This window comes from Panthera leo, chromosome B1 (genome assembly GCF_018350215.1).
Source record: "Panthera leo isolate Ple1 chromosome B1, P.leo_Ple1_pat1.1, whole genome shotgun sequence".
Classification (NCBI taxonomy): Eukaryota; Metazoa; Chordata; class Mammalia; order Carnivora; family Felidae; genus Panthera; species Panthera leo.
The window spans coordinates 50,312,819-50,329,317 of record NC_056682.1 but is presented as its reverse complement, the minus strand read 5'-3'; the positions used below and the strand labels follow the sequence as shown (position 1 = coordinate 50,329,317).

The 16,499-nt window shown below is 35.8% G+C and overlaps 1 protein-coding gene across 8 annotated transcripts in view; it reads right to left on the bottom strand.

Moving 5' to 3' along the window:
• HMBOX1 (homeobox containing 1) overlaps positions 1-16,499 on the bottom strand; it is a 204,738-nt gene that overhangs the window by 107,518 nt on the left and 80,721 nt on the right. For all 8 annotated transcript variants that reach the window (XM_042934962.1, XM_042934966.1, XM_042934967.1 and 5 more), the window contains exons 2-3: positions 16,336-16,415; positions 203-679 (exon numbers count right to left, since the gene is read on the bottom strand). In XM_042934962.1, coding sequence (XP_042790896.1) covers positions 203-679; positions 16,336-16,358 — 500 coding nt within the window. In that variant the 5' untranslated portion in view covers positions 16,359-16,415. The remainder of the gene's footprint in view (positions 1-202; positions 680-16,335; positions 16,416-16,499) is intronic.

Sequence of the window (16,499 nt, the reverse complement as noted above, 5' to 3'; positions counted from 1 at the left end):
AGCAAAGAGAAAGGGCTAAGGTAGAGAAGACAAAATCTGAATTATAATCATAAAATTAGAAATTTTTTTTCTTTCATCTCCAAGAGGAGGAGGGGGAAATCACAATTCTTAACAGGTAAGTAGCTGAAATACAGTATATTACTCAAAACCAATCTAAGAACACAGACATTCTGGGGACTCTTGAGTAAGCAGAATAACTAACCTCATTAACTCCTCCACTTTATCATCTACATCTAGGTCCTCTTCTGAGGCTTCAAAACTGTATGACCTCTGACCCATGCTGTTTGCATGGTAGCGAGTGGGTGACATCTTTCCATTGGATGTAGATAATCGCTCGTTATTCTCTCTCCCATTTTGATTGGTAGTGCAAGGCTGTGGGGAGGTATCATAACTGTTGCTAGGTGATGGGGACATTCCAGAATGCTGGGTCTGTGTGGAAGCTGTAGCTGTAGAGGAAGATGCTGGAACATTGTTGGTACTATTCCCATAAGAACTTCCTCCATAGCTGGACCTTCTTCCAAACTTGTCACTATGCTCTTGATCAAGACGGTCCAACGTTTCCAAGGCATGGAGAATTTCATGTTTAGTCATTCCAGTACGCCGAAGGCGCTGAAGCAGATCTATCTGCTCTATGGTAAATCTGGGTTCATCTGTATAGTGAGACATGGTTTCCAGCAAACTAAAAAAAAAAAAAGTTTATTTACAATACTACCAAAAAACGTATCATTATAGAGAATGCTCAGAAGATGCAAAATATTTCTACACCTTAATGAAAGTGATTAAGACATTACTATTATAAAAAATTACATTATATATTATAATAATCTCTCCATGCCAAAACATTATTGTCATGGCAAATGGATTGGTATAGTTACGGAGTTTATTAGCAGATGGACATTAGATATAACGTAAAACCCAATTTGGCATACAATTTACATTTTCTGCAATTTGGTAAATATTTGAAGCACAATTTCAGATATGGCATTAATACCAAAATAGCAGATTAGATACATATACTTTTAATCCTAGCTTATCTGATTACTTGCAGGTATTTTTTACCATCTCAAATTCAGTACTCTACATTAGAGTACTATTAATGAAAAGTTATTGAGAAAATAGTTTGTATTGTCTCGATTTACTAAATATCAGCAAAACTGACCTAGGAACTCTATTATCTTCATTTAGTGTAAACAAATGATTTGGTAAGGTAAGCCTAGGCAAATACTAGTAACTAGCAAAAATATTTAAATGGAAAAGAGAAGTACATTAAAAATCTCATTAAGCATTTCACCCACCACTTAGCAATTTCGTTTAGTATCTCATCTCTGTAATGCATTCTCTCTTAACAGTTATCCCAAGAAATTGATCTTTCATGGTTGTAGCCAAACTATTCATTTTTCTTAGAAAATTGCTTCCACGTGGTTCCTTTAACTAACACAAGAAACTGTAGCACACCACAAAATGCCAGAGTCATAACAATATTAAGTTTAAGGAAATTATCAAACTTAAATATTCTCACTACTTGAATTTTTTTCTTAAAAAACCTGACTATCCTAATTTAAGATTTTTTTTAAGTGGTAATTTCTTCTATTTTTACTATTATAGTTCTAGTGCCAAATAGGATTCATGGCATACAGTAGGCTCTAGATAAGTGTTTGCTAATGGAAATAAACGTCAAGGAATTTTCTCAACCTTTACAGGTAAATATCTGTTCTGGGCCAGTTCTCCATAGCTGTTCAAAGTCTGTTTCTTCATCCCTCTCTACTGCAAATTTATTGAACATTCACTTCTCGGCAGGAATTGGGCAACAGTTTCATATAATGAAATTTCATCTAATCTTCAAAACAACCCTCTGTGGCAGAATTTTAAGATTTTATATTGACTGATTATTGGGGAAACTAAGGCTCAGATTGGTTCTGTACCTTGCAAAAAGTCTGATTAAGAGCAGAAAAAAGATTTAAACCTAGATCTTATTGACTCCAAAAGCATGTATGATTCCGTTTTCCAGTATATTGCAGAACTTACTGGAATCCTATGATCTGAGATATAGGCTATACTCTTTTAAGTCTCCAGTTAAAACCACTTAGATAAAATCACTCTACTGATGGACTAGGGGTTCTAGGAATAGTTTTTTGTTTTTTTTTAATCTTTGGTCCATCTGGAATTTGTATTTACTTAGTAAGTGTGAAAGGATTTCAGCTTTATTTTTTCCCAAATGCTTCACTGAGTAATATGTTTATTTTCCTCTAACCTGAAATACCACCTTTCTCATATGCAAAATATCCATACAAACCTGTATCTATCTTTGGATTCTCTATTTTATTCCATTGATTGTTTTGTCTTTCAAATCCTAAAAATAAGCAGACAGAAATCTAGACCTTTTATGTGAAATCACTCTAGTTTTAGAGATAGGCTAATTAAAAATAAAAACAAACATTTTGTGAACCAAAAATAACATGTTGCAAGCCATTTGTGGTCACAGGCTACAATGTCTTACACCTAAACATTATCTTCTGTTTTCTTCCAATACTCACTGTGACAAGCTATCCATGACAAAAGTCCTATTTTCATGATTACTGTATTGCCTAAGTTTTTTCCTCCAACATTTTATAATGAAAAATAATAAACATACAGAAAAATTAAAATAAATTTACAGTGAACACCCACATACTAACCATCTGAATTTTCTCATTAGCATTTTACTTACTTTATAACTATCCATTATATCCATTAACTATCCATTCCCTATGCATTCCCTATGCATTCATACCTACATTCATACCTACATTCATCTTTTTTTATGCATTTCAAATTCAGTTACAGACATCTGTACACTTCCTCCTAGACACTTCCACATGCATTTCATTAACTTGAGTTCAGTTATTTGTTCACGTTTTTCTTTTGAGGTAAAATTTACATAAAAGAAAATGCATAAATCTTATGTTTACCATTCTAAGAGTTTTGAGAAGTACATACTGTAAAAATGAAATACATAAAAAATAAAATAAAAATAATTTAAAAAGGGACACTTGGATGGCTCAGTCAGTTAAGCATCTGACTCTTAGTTTTGGCTCAGATCATAATCTCACAGTCATGAGATCGAGCCCTGCATCAGGCTCCACACTGGGAATGAAACCTACTTGGAATTCTCTCTCCTCCTCTCCCTCTGCCCCTCCCTGACTTGTGAAAACATCTGCATGCTCTCTCCTTCTCTCTCTCTCTCTCTGTCTCTCTCTCTCTCTCTCTCTCTCTCTCTCACACACACACACACACACACACACAATCTGTGAAAATGTGTATGAAGATAAAGAATTTTACTACCACTCCAAGAAGTGCCCATTTCCAGTTAATCCTTGGCCCCTTCCCAGTTAATCCGGGACTGCTTCTCTCATAGGGAACCACTGCTCAAATTTTTCCCACCCCAGATTAGTTTTCCCTGTTCTAGAACTTGATATAAATGGAAGTTCTATGTACTCTTTTGTGTAATTTCTATGTACTTTTTTCACTCAGCATAAAGTTTTTGAGGTTGATCTACAACATTGTATCAGTAGTTTGTTCCTTTTTATTGTTGAGTAGTACTTCATTATGGGAATATACTACATGTTTATCCATTCTATTTTAGACACATGGACTGTTCCCAATCGTTAGCTACCTAAATACTGTGGCTATTACAATTGTACTTTACTACTTGTTAGCTTAATAAATGCCCCCCTGCCACATATATCATAAGCTGGTTGACAGAGAAGAGAAAATTTCACAACCAGAGTAACTCATTTACTTTTTTTCCTGACCAATTTCAAAAGAACAATACACCCTGCTTAACATAAATGATATATTATTAAAATGCTATGCAGTGTTGCTAATGTTCTATGCTCTATGCTAGTTAACATTACACTGTTATATTCACTGTGAATATCCATCAAGTTGTGACTATTGATAGGTGTATTTTTCAGTAGGTATATTATGCTTAAATAAAGTTTGTTGAATATCTATGTGAACATTTTCTGAATGGCTTATAAGTACACTTAACACTCCACTTTCTGTTATAACCCTTAACCTTTTGTCTGCTCCATCCAGTGCTTAGTAATATATTAACCCCTAATCCTAGGAACTTCTCTTTAAAATTAGCTGCAAATGACATAAACAAATGGAAAAATATTCCATGCTCATGAATTATAAAAGCCAATATTGTTAAAATGTCCACACTATGCAAAGCAATCTACAGATTTAATGCAACCCCTATCAAATTACCAATAGCATTTTTCACAGAACTAGAGTAAATCATCATAAAATTTGTATGCAACCACAAAAGACCCAAATAGCCAAAACAATCTTAAAAAAGAAGAACAAAACTGGAGGTATCACAATCCCAGATTTCAAGACATACTACAAAGTACCTTGCTACAAGATTTCAAGATATACTACAAAGTACCATTACTACAAAGTAGTAGTAATCAAAACAGTATGGTACTGGCACAAAAACAGACACGTAGATCAATAGAACAGAATGGAGAGCCCTGAAATAAACTCACGATTATATGGTCAACTAATCTTTGGCAAAATACCAAGACTAAGCAATGGGGAAAAAACATTCTTTTTAACAAATGGTATTGGGAAAACTGGACAGCTACATGCAAAAGAATAAAATTAGACCACTTTCTTATACCATACACAAAAATAAACTCAAGATGAATTAAGGACCTGTGAGACCTGAAACCATAAGACCTAGACAGAACAGAGCACAATAATTTCTCTGACAACATCTTTCTAGATAGACCCCTGGGACAAGGGAAACAAAAAGAAAAACTATTGAGACTACATCAAAATAAAAGGCTTCTTTCTGCACAGCAAAGGAAACAGCAAAACTAAAAGACAACCTAATAAATGGCAGAAGATACTTACAAATGACATATCTGATAAAAGGTTAGTATCCAAAATACATAAAGAATTGACCCATGTATTTGCTGTCTACAAGAGACCCATTTTCAACCTGAAGACACCTTCTAATTGAAAGTGAGGGGATGGAGAACCATCTATTATGCTACTGGTAGTCAAAAGAAAGCTGGATTAGCCATACTTATATCAGACAAACTAGATTTTAAACTAAAGGCTGTATCAAAATGTGAAGAAGGGCATTATATCATAATTATGGGGTCTCTCCATCAAGAAGAGCTAACAATTATAAATGTTTATGCATCCAATTCGGGAGTACCCAAATATATAAAACAATTAATCACAAACATAAGAAATCTTATTGGTAGGAATGTGGTAATTGCAGGAGACTTTAATACTCCACTTACAATGATGGACAGATCATCTAACAGAAAATCAATAAAGAAACCATGGCTCTGAATGATATACTGGACCAGATGGACTTCACAGATATATTCAGAACTTTTCATCCTAAAGCAGCAGAACACACATTCTTCTTGAGTGCACATGGAACATTCTCCAAGATAGATCACATGCTGGGTCACAAAAGAGCCCTCAATAAATATTGAAGAATTCAGATCATACTACGCACATTTTCAGATCACAATGCTATGAAACTTGAAATCAACCACAGGAAAAAGTCTGGGAAAACCTCCAAATGCATGGAGGTTAAAGAACACCTTACTAAAGAATGAATGGGTCAACCAGGTAACACTTAGAGAAGAAATTTAAAAATATATGGAAACAAATGAAAATGAAAACACAACAGTCTAAACCTTTTGGGATGCAGCAAAGCAAAGGCAGTCATAAGAGGAAAATACATTGTAATCCAGGCCTATCTCAAGAAACAAGAAAAATCCCAAATACAAAATCTAACAGAAAACCTAGAGGAACTCAAAGCAGAACAACAAAGAAACTCCAAGGCCAGCAGCCGAGCAGAAATAAACAATATAGAATCCAAGAAAAACAGATCAATGTAACTAAGAGCTGACTTTTTGAAAAAATAAACAAAATTGATAAACTGCTAGCCAGACTTCTCAGAAAAAGAGGGAGGATCCAAATACATAAAATCATGAATGAAAATGGATTTATCAAAACCAATCCCTCAGAAACACAGTTATCAGAGAACACTATGAAAAATTATATGCCAACAAACTGGACAACCTGGAAGAAATGGACAAATTCCTAGACACCCACACACTACCAAAACTCAAATGGGAAGAATAGAAAATTTGAACAGACCCATAACTAGTGAAGAAATTGAATCAGTTATCAAAAATCTCCCAACAAATAAGAGTTCTGGGCCAGATGGCTTCCCGGGGGAATTCTACTAGATATTTAAAGCAGAGTTAATACCTATCCATCTCAAGCTGTTCCAAAAAATAGAAACGAAGGAAAACTTCTGGACTCATTCTATGAAGCCAGCATTACCTTGATACCCAAACCAGACAGAGACTCACCAAAAAGGAGACTTACAGGCCAATATCCCTGATGAACATGGATGCAAAAATTCTTAATAAGATACTAGCAAAATGAATTCAACAGCATATAAAAAGAATTATTCGCCATGATCAAGTGGGATTCATTCCTGGGCTGCAGGGCTGGTCCAATATTCACAAATCAATGTGATATATCACATTAATAAAAGAGAGGATAAGAACCATATGATCCTGCCAATAGATGCAGAAAAAGCATCTGACAAAATACAGCATCCTTTCTTAATAAACACCCACAATAAAGTTGGGATAGAAGGAACATACCTAAACATCATAAAAGCCATATATGAAAAGCCCACAGCTAATATCATCCTCAATGCGGAAAAATTGAGAACTCTCCCTGAGGTCAAGAACATGACAGGGATGTCCACTCTCATCACTATTGTTTAACATAGTGCTGGAAGTCCTAGTATCAGCAATCAGACAACAAAATGAAATAAAAGGCATCAAAATTGGCAAAGAAGAAGTCGAACTTTCACTTTTCACAGACGACATGATACTCTACCTGGAACACCTGAATGACTCCACCAAAAAGCTGTTAGGACTGATACGTGAATTCAGCAAAGCTGCAGGTACAAAATCAATGTACAGAAATTGATCACATTTCTTTACACCAATAATGAAGCAACAGAAAGAGAAATCAAGAAACTGATCCCATTTACAACTACACCAAGAACCATAAAATACCTACGAATAAACCTAACCAAAGATGTAAAAGATCTGTTTGCTGAAAACTACAGAAAGCTTATGAAGGAAACTGAAGAAGACACAAAGAAATGGAAAAACATTCCCTGCTCATGAATTAGAAGAATAAATATCATCACATGTCTATAGTACCCAAAGCAGTCTGCACATTCAATGCAATCCCAGTCAAAATTGCACCGGCATTCTCCTCAAAGCTAGAAAAAACAATCCTAAAATTTATATGGAACCAGAAAAGACCCTGAATAGCCAAAGTAATATTGAAAAAGAAAACCAAAGTGGCAGGCATCACAATCCCAGACTTCAGCCTCTACTACAAAGTTGTAATCATCAAGACAGTATGGTATTGGCACAAAAACAGACACTCAGATCAGTGGAATAGAATAGAGAACCCAGAATCGGATCCACAAATGTATGGCCAACTAATCTTTGACAAAGCAGGAAAGAATATCCAATGGAATAAAGACAGTCTCTTCAGCAAATGGTGCCGGGAAAACTGGATAGCAACATGCAGAAAAATGAACCTGGACCACTTTCTTACACCACACACAAAAATAAACTCAAAATGGAGGAAAGACCTACATGTGAGACAGGAAACCATCAAAACCCTAGGGGAGAAAGCAGGCAACAACCTCTTTGACCTCAGCCACAGCAATTTCTTGCTTGACACATCTCCAAAGACAAGGGAATTAAAAGCAAAAATGATCTATTGGGCTCTCATCAAGATAAAAAGCTTCTGCACAGCAAAGGAAACAATCAGCAAAACTAAAAGGGAACCAATGGAATGGAAGAAGATATTTGCAAATGACATATCAGATAAAGCGTTAGTATCCAAAACCTATAAAGAACTTACCAAACTCCACACCCAAAAAACAAATAATCCACTTAAGACATGAGAAGAAATGAACAGACACTTGCCAAAGACGACATCCAGATGGGCAACAGACACATGAAAAGATGTTCAACATCACTCATCATCAGGGAAATACAAATCAAAACCACACTGAGATACCACCTCACGCCAGTCAGAATGGCTAAAACGAACAACTCAGGAAACAACAGATGCTGGCAAGGATGTGGAGAAACGGAACCCTCTTGCACTGTTGATGGGAATGCAAACTGGTGCAGCTGCTCTGGAAAACAGTATGGAGGTTCCTCAAAAAATTAAAAATAGAGCTACCGTTACAACCAGCAATAGCACTACTAGGAATTTACCCATAGGATACAGGAGTGCTGATTCATAGGGGCACATGTACCCCAATGTTTATAGCAGCACTTTCAACAATAGTCAAATTATGGAGAGAGCCTAATTGTCCGTCAACTGATGAATGGATAAAGAAGATATGGTTTATATATACAATGGAATACTACTGGCAATGAGAAAGAATGAAATGATGCCATTTGCAGCAACACAGATAGAACTGGAAGGTATTATGGTGAATGAAATAAGTCAGTCAGAGAAGGACAGATATTATATGTTTTCACTCATATGTGGACCTTGAGAAACTTAACAGAAGACCATGGGAGAAGGGAAAGGGAAAAAAATATAGTTACAAACAGAGAGGGAAGGAGACAAGCCATAAGAAACTCTTAAATACAGAGAACAAACTGAGGGTTGATGGAGGGGTGGGAGAAAGGGGAAAATGGGTGATGGGCATGGAGGAGGGTACTTGTTGGGATGAGCACTGGGTGGGTGTTGTATGCAAACGGTTAACCATGGGAATCTACCCCAAAAACCAAGAGCACGCTTTACACACTGTATGTTAGCCAATTTGACGATAAATTATATTAACTATATATATATATAAAGAATTTATACAACACCAAAAAAACAAATAATCCAATTAACAAATGAGAAGACAAGAACATTTTTCTTTTTTTTTACATTATGTAAAAGATTTATTATATGTCATAAAGGTAATATGTGTTATTTTATATATATTAACATTCAACTGTTTTTAACTATCATTTTTTCTCTGTTGTAAGTATTTTCTATAACAGTGACTTTGTTTTTATATTTTTAAATTTATTTTTTTAATTTACATCCAAGTTAGCTAGCATATAGTGCAACAATGATTTCAGGAATAGATTCCTTAGTGCCCCTTACCCATTTGGATCATCCCCATCCCACAATCCCTCCAGCAACCCTCTGTTTGTTCTCTATAGTTAAGAGTCTCTTATGTTTTGTCCCCCACCCTGTTTTTATATTATTTTTGCTTCCCTTCCCTTATGTTCATCTGTTCTGTATCTTAAAGTCCTCACATGAGGAAGTCCTATGATTATCTGACTAATTTTGCTTAGCATAATACCCTCTAGCTCCATTCACATAGTTGCAAATGGCAAGATTTCATTCTTTTTGATTCCCGAGTAATACACTATTGTATGTATGTATGTATGTATGCGTGGTATGTGTGTGTATATACATATACATACCACATCTTCTTTATCCATTCATCCATTGATGGACATTTGGGCTCTTTCTATACTTTGGCTATTGTTGATAGTGCTGCTATAAACACTGGGGTGCACATGTGCCCCTTTGAAACAGCATACCTGTATCTCTTGGATAAATACCTAGTAGTGCAATTGCTGAGTCATGGGGTAGTTCTATTTTTAGTTTTTTGAGGAACCTCCACACTGCTTTCCAGAGTGACTGCACCAGTTTGCATTCCCACCAGCAGTGAAAAAGAGATCCTCTTTCTCTGCATCCTCACCAACATCTGTTGTTGCCTGAGTTGTTAATGTTAGCCATTGTGACAGGTGTGTGAGGTGATATCTCATTGTGGTTTTGAGTTGTATTTCCCTGATGATGAGTGATGTTGAGCATTTTTTCATGTGTTGGTTGGCCATCTGGATGTCTTCTTTGGAAAAGTGTCTATTTGTGTCTTTTGCCCATTTTTTCACTGGATTGTTTTTTGGATGTTGAGTTTGATAAGTTCTTCATAGATTTTGGATACTAACCCTTTATCTGATAAGTTGTTTGCAAATACCGTCTCCCATTACATCGGTTGCCTTTTAGTTTTGCTGATTGTTTCCTTTGCTGTGCAGAAGCTTTTTATCTTGATGAGGTCCCGATAGTTCATTTTTGCTTTTGTTTCCCTTGCCTCCGGAGGTGGAGACTTTTTGAGTAAGAAGTTGTTGTAGCCAAGGTCGAAGAGGTTTTTGCCTGCTTTCTCCTCTAGGCTTTTGATGGCTTTCTGTCTTACAGTTAGGTCTTTCACCCGTTTTGAGTTTATTTTTATGTATCGTGTAAGAAAGTGGTCCAGGTTCATTTTTCTGCATGTTGCTGTCTGGTTTTCCCAGCACCACTTGCTGAAAAGACTGTCTTTTTTCCATTGGATATTCTTTCCTGCTTTGTCAAAGATTAGTTGGGCAAACGTTTGTGGGTCCATTTCTGGGTTCTCTATTCTGTTCCACTGATCTGTCTGTTTTTGTGCCAGTACCATACTTTCTTGATGATTACAGCTTTGTAATACAGCTTAAAGACTGGGATGGTGATGCCTCCTGCTTTGGTTTTCTTTTTCAAGATTGCTTTGGCTATTCAGGGTTTTTTCTGGTTCCATACAAATTTTAGGATTGTTTGTTCTGGCTCTGTGAAGAATGCTGGTGTTATTTTCATAGGTATTGCATTGAATATGTAGATTGCTTTGGGTAGTATTAACATTTTAACAATATTTGTTCTAACTATCTAGGAGCATGGAATATTTTTCCATTTATTTTTTGAACAGACATTTTTCTAAAGACATACTTGGGGCGCCTGGGTGGCTCAGTCGGTTAAGCGGCCAACTTTGGCTCAGGTCATGATCTCGCAGTCCATGAGTTCGAGCCCAGTGTCGGGCTCTATGCTGACGGCTCAGAGCCTGGAGCCTGTTTCGGATTCTGTGTCTCCCTCTCTCTGACCCTCCCCCGTTCATGCTCTGTCTCTCTCTGTCTCAAAAATAAACGTTAAAAAAAAAAAAAAGACATACAGATGGTCAACAGACACACGAAAAGATGGTCAACATCACTATCATCAGGGAAATGCCAATCAAAACTACAAGATCCCTAGGGGCACCTGTGTGGCTCAATCAGTTAAGCATCTGCATTAGGCTCAGGTCATGATCTCACGGTTCACGTGTTCAAGCCCCGCGTTGGGCTCTGTGCTGACAGCTTGGAGCCTGGAGCCTGCTTCAGATTCTGTGTCTCTCTGTCCCTCCCTCCCCCCCACCCACCCCCACCCCCCGCTGACACTCTGTCTCTCAAAAACTTAAAAAAAAACACAAAAAAAAAACAACTACAAGATCTCACCTCACACCTGTCAGAATGACTAAAATCAAAACCACAAGAAACAAGAAGTGTTGGTGAGGATGTGGAGAAAAAGGAACCCTCATGCACTACTGGTGGGAATGCAAACTGGCGCAGCCACTGTGGAAAACAGTATGGAGGTTCCTCAAAAATTTAAAAATAGAACTACCCTATGATGCAGTAATTTTACTACTGGGTATTTACCCAAAGAAAACAAAAAACTATTTCAAAAAGATAGATGAGCCCCTATGTTTACTGCAGCATTATTTACAAGAGTCAACTTACAGAAGTGGCCCAAGTATCCACTGACAGATGAATGGATAAAAAAGATGTGGTATAGATATACAATGGAATATTATTCAGTCATAAAAATAATGAAATCTTGCCATTTGCAACAATATGGATAGAACTAGAGAGTACAATGCTAAGTGAAATAAGTCAGTCAGAGAAAGACAAATACATATGATTTCACTCATGTGGAATTTAAGGAAGAAAACAAGCGAGCAGAGAAAAAAGGGACAAAGCAAAAAACAAACTCTTAACTGTAGAGAACAAACTGATGGTTACCAAGGGGAAGGCTGGTGAGGGATGGGTGAAATAGGCGAAGAGGATTAAGAGTAATCCTGTCATCAATTATCATGATGAGCACTGAGTATATAATTGTATCACTATATTGTACATCTGCAACTAATATAACACTGCATGTTAACTATACTGGAAATAAAATTAAAAATTAAATTAAAAAATAAAAGATTGACTGCCCAATCCCTTTAGTAATCCAAAAAACTGACCCCTTAATTTACTGATTTGATAGGCTGAGGTTTCCATACACCATTCTTTTCTCTTGTAAATAAAGTAGGCCTGTCCTTTGCTAACATCAGTCTTAATGCTTTCAAAATACTTCATAAACTGACCTTACTTAAAATTTTTTAAAATATTTTATTTATCTTTCAGAGAGAGAGAGAGAGAGAGAGAGAGAGAGAGAGAGAGAGAGAGAGAGAGACAGACATTATGAGTGAGGGCGGGGCAGAGAGACAGAGGGAGACACAGAATCCGAAGAAGGCTCTAGGCTCTGAGCTGTCAGCACAGAGCCTGACAGGGCACGAACTTGTGAACTGCGAGATCATGACCTGAGCTGAAGTTGGACACTTAACTGACTGAACCACCCAGGTACCCCAAAACTGACCTTAATTTAAATTTTTTTATTTTTTAATTGAGAGACAGAGACAGAGACAGAGACAGAGTGCAAGCAGGGGAAGGGCAGAGAGAGAGGAGACACCCAATCTGAAGCAGGTTCCAGGCTCCAAGCTGTCAGCATGGAGCCTGAGGTGGGACTCAAACTCACAAACTGTGAGATCATGACCTGAGCCGAAGTCAGACACCCAACCGACTAAGCCACCCAGGTGCCCCCAAAACTGACCTTACTTAAATGAGACTTCAAGAACTGTTTTATTATATGGACCAAAAAAAAAAAAAAAAAAAAAAAAAAAAAATCAATCAATACAATAGTATCTGTATATAATTCTTCAAACCTTTCTCTGTATGGAGCAGCAGTCTGTATGTTAGCATAAAACTAAAATAAATTTTATGTGAATTTAACCAATTACTGAAAAGAATCCATCCTAAAGCTTGTATTGGAAATATCAAAACTAACAATTCACACAGAATCTAAAACAATTTAGTATTTTAGGTAATTTCAGATTAACTGACTATGGGAAACACTTTTATCCCAAAATCCATAAAAGGAGATAACAGCCAGAAAAGGAGATAATGTGTATTATTTTGTCTGCCTAGAATGCCTCACTGTTTCCAATCACAGGGGTAGGTACACAAGGAAGTCAAGTCTTGCTTTCATCAAAATATTTAGGTTAGACCAGCAGGAAGATGGACAGTCACTCTAACTGTGCTCAGTTGCAGGAAGACATTAGTTTGGTACATTCTTCACCTTGTGGAAGAAGCCACTTTGTAGCAGAACAAAGCAGACATAGCAGGAAATGCAGAGCAAAAGGGAAAGCTCTGCAGTGTTCATATTCTTTGTTCTAGCAATTCCTGAGACACTGCTATATCTCTGCTCTTACTGTATGTGATGTAAGAGCTTAAATTTCCTCCCAAAGTTTGTTTAAATTAGATGTTTGTGCCTTGCACCAAAAGAGGTCCCTAGTACAAAGATATACCTAATGTAAAAAGATCTACAATTGCTAGAATGGAAGGTATGATCACTATAGAGTAGAATAACAATGGCATGATGAGCAGGATCAAATCCTACATATAACACTGAAGGTACTATGTTTCACTGAGAAAATGCCAAGATTAGAAGTTTTCTTAGATATCAAGAATAGTATTTCAATGTGCATTAACAAAGGTACATTCTGTCATTTCTACACTTTGTTTCTTATAATTTACCTAAAGCACGTAATCCTGAAATTATGGCAGTAAATGACCTACAAAGTTCATCTATGTCCACAATACCAGCAATTCTTTTATAAGCAGAAAAAAAGATAATGTGTAAAAACTGAATTAATTTTCTTCTGTAGCACAAATACTATTCACAGAATAAGGAGTATCTTTCACTTTAAATTACTAATCTGAATGCAGACTCAGGCCAACAATAATTGAAAATGATGTGAGAAGAATTTTGGCACTGCAGTAACACAATGTTTAAAGCAGAAAAGAACAATTAAATTCAGGAATTATGGCTCAGTTCATAAACGGATACTCTAAAAGACGATACTGTATCAGACCATAATAGTAAACCTATTTTATAATAAATTTTATCCCTACTTGGATATGCACCTAAACCCTTCTTAGATAACCATGAGGTCCAGAACACTTTCTTAAACTAAATTCTACAGGGGCGCCTGAGTGGCTCAGTTGGTTAAATGTCCGACTTTGGCTCAGGTCATGATCTCACGGTCCGTGAGTTTGAGCTCTGCGTCAGGCTCTGTGCTGACAGCTCAGAGCCTGGAGCCTGTTTCGGATTCTGTGTCTCCCTCTCTCTCTGACCCTCCCCCGTTCATGCTCTGTCTCTCTCTGTCTCAAAAATAAATAAACGTTAAAAAAAAAATATTTTTTAAAAAAACCTAAATTCTACAAACATACAAAGCAAAGAAGGTTAAACCATCCACAAATGATTAATCTTGAAATCACCTGTGCAAAAATGACATTACTACCTTGCTTGTAAAGCATTAACAGTTAATAAGATTTTATTAAATAACAGCATTTTCTTCAGTTTGATTCTGCTATCTTTTCATCTAGAATGAGTAAGCAAAATATGATCTAGTCATAAGTTACTTTTGTTTTGCATACATGGTATTTACCACATGATGATCTAACACATTCTAATCATAATATTCATCAACTAAAGATGTACTCAGGCCCTTCTTAGTATTTATGGCACATTAACTTCTTTCATAATTATTACCATCAAAGGAGTGGAAGTCTTAAAGTTTAAAAATGACAGGAAGTGAGAGTAAGTGAGAAATGAAGATTTACTGGGGATTGAGTATGTTAAGATGATTCTATAATTCAAACCAGTAGGAGAACTGACTAAAGCAAAACAATAAAAAAAGTATAAAAAGTAGTATAAAAAAGACAACAGTATAAAAAAGTTCTTTCATATATAAAAAGACTTTGAGAGAAACAAAATTATATTTCACTGTGCCAATCACACTTTACAATAATTACTTTTAAATTATCATTAAGATGACATTTTTTATTGTAGCCACCTCATACATGTTTGGGGAAACAAATTCAAGTAAAAACATGCAAGTTTATAGAAGGAAATATAAACTAGGTATGGAATCAGAAATCTGGACACTATTTAGAGAAAAATCATTCATTCAACTAACATTTACTGAATATGCCCTATGTGTCAGACCTTATACAAGGAAGAAAGGATGCAACAAGGAACTAATCAGGCAAAAACTTCTCACCTCATGATGCTTACATTCTAATGGCTATTAAAAATAGCTATCAGCAATTATATCATTAAAAAAAAAAGGAAATTAAGTCCCAAAGCAATGCAGTGCCTTGCCATTTCCCAAAGACATAGCTATTTACCAAAAATTCAGGCTACAGTTTACATCACTTGGGCCTATTCCAGAGACTTTTCGATATGTGATAGAGTCAATGAGACAGGAAAAAACTTTAATGAAAAACCTAAATGATAAAGAAAATCTATGTTAATGTCTACTTACTGGATTAGAGAACTGTCAAACAAAACGGAAGGAATTTAATCGAAACATAGACTACACCAAATTTTAGAAAATACTTATGCTAAAGGCACTCTGCATTAGACTTCAAAGATCCACTTAATGAGCTAATAGATACTTTATCTTCTCTAATATCTGAAATTCCCGGAATACTTTTATTCAGAGGCCTATTTAATATGAACTAGTGGTTACAGTTCATATCCTAGCACAAAAAAAAAAAAAAAAAAAAAACAAAAAACTCTCAACATAATACCACCATCTCAATTTGTATTTTTTGCCTGACTCCAAAGAAAGGCTACCAATGACATTAGCTAATAGACTTAACTACATTATCTCCAGTAGGTAAAGGAAAATGGCTAAGGTGCTTAGGAGTCTGCATACAAAGGCAGTGTTAAAGTAACATGCTTCCAATATTCTGCTTGTCACAAGGAATCGAATAGTAGCTAGCCATCTATTTTGGAAGTTTCTAGGCTATTAAACAGTTTGAAATAATTAGTAGAGTAGTTTCAAGTTGAAAATTAATGTCAGACTTCAAAGTTGAAAACAGAAGAGAAAGGTAATTTGAAAATTCATTCCTTTCCACATGATTATGAAAAAATTCTTTCAACTCTACAAATGACTGCTGTCATTTCTGGATCATAATCATAATGATTTCTTCACTTTATTAAAACAATTAAGAGATAAAATTAAGAAAAGGACTAGATACTTACACCACTGGAAAGGAACTGAGCATACTTTACATGAGGTGAATCAATATCCTTTCTAGAGATGATCAGCGTTATTTATCATTCTGTAGAATAAAGACAGAAAATTCAGAAATACTTGGTAATCAAATGTTGAATAAAAATTTTAATTACATATCGTAAAGATATTA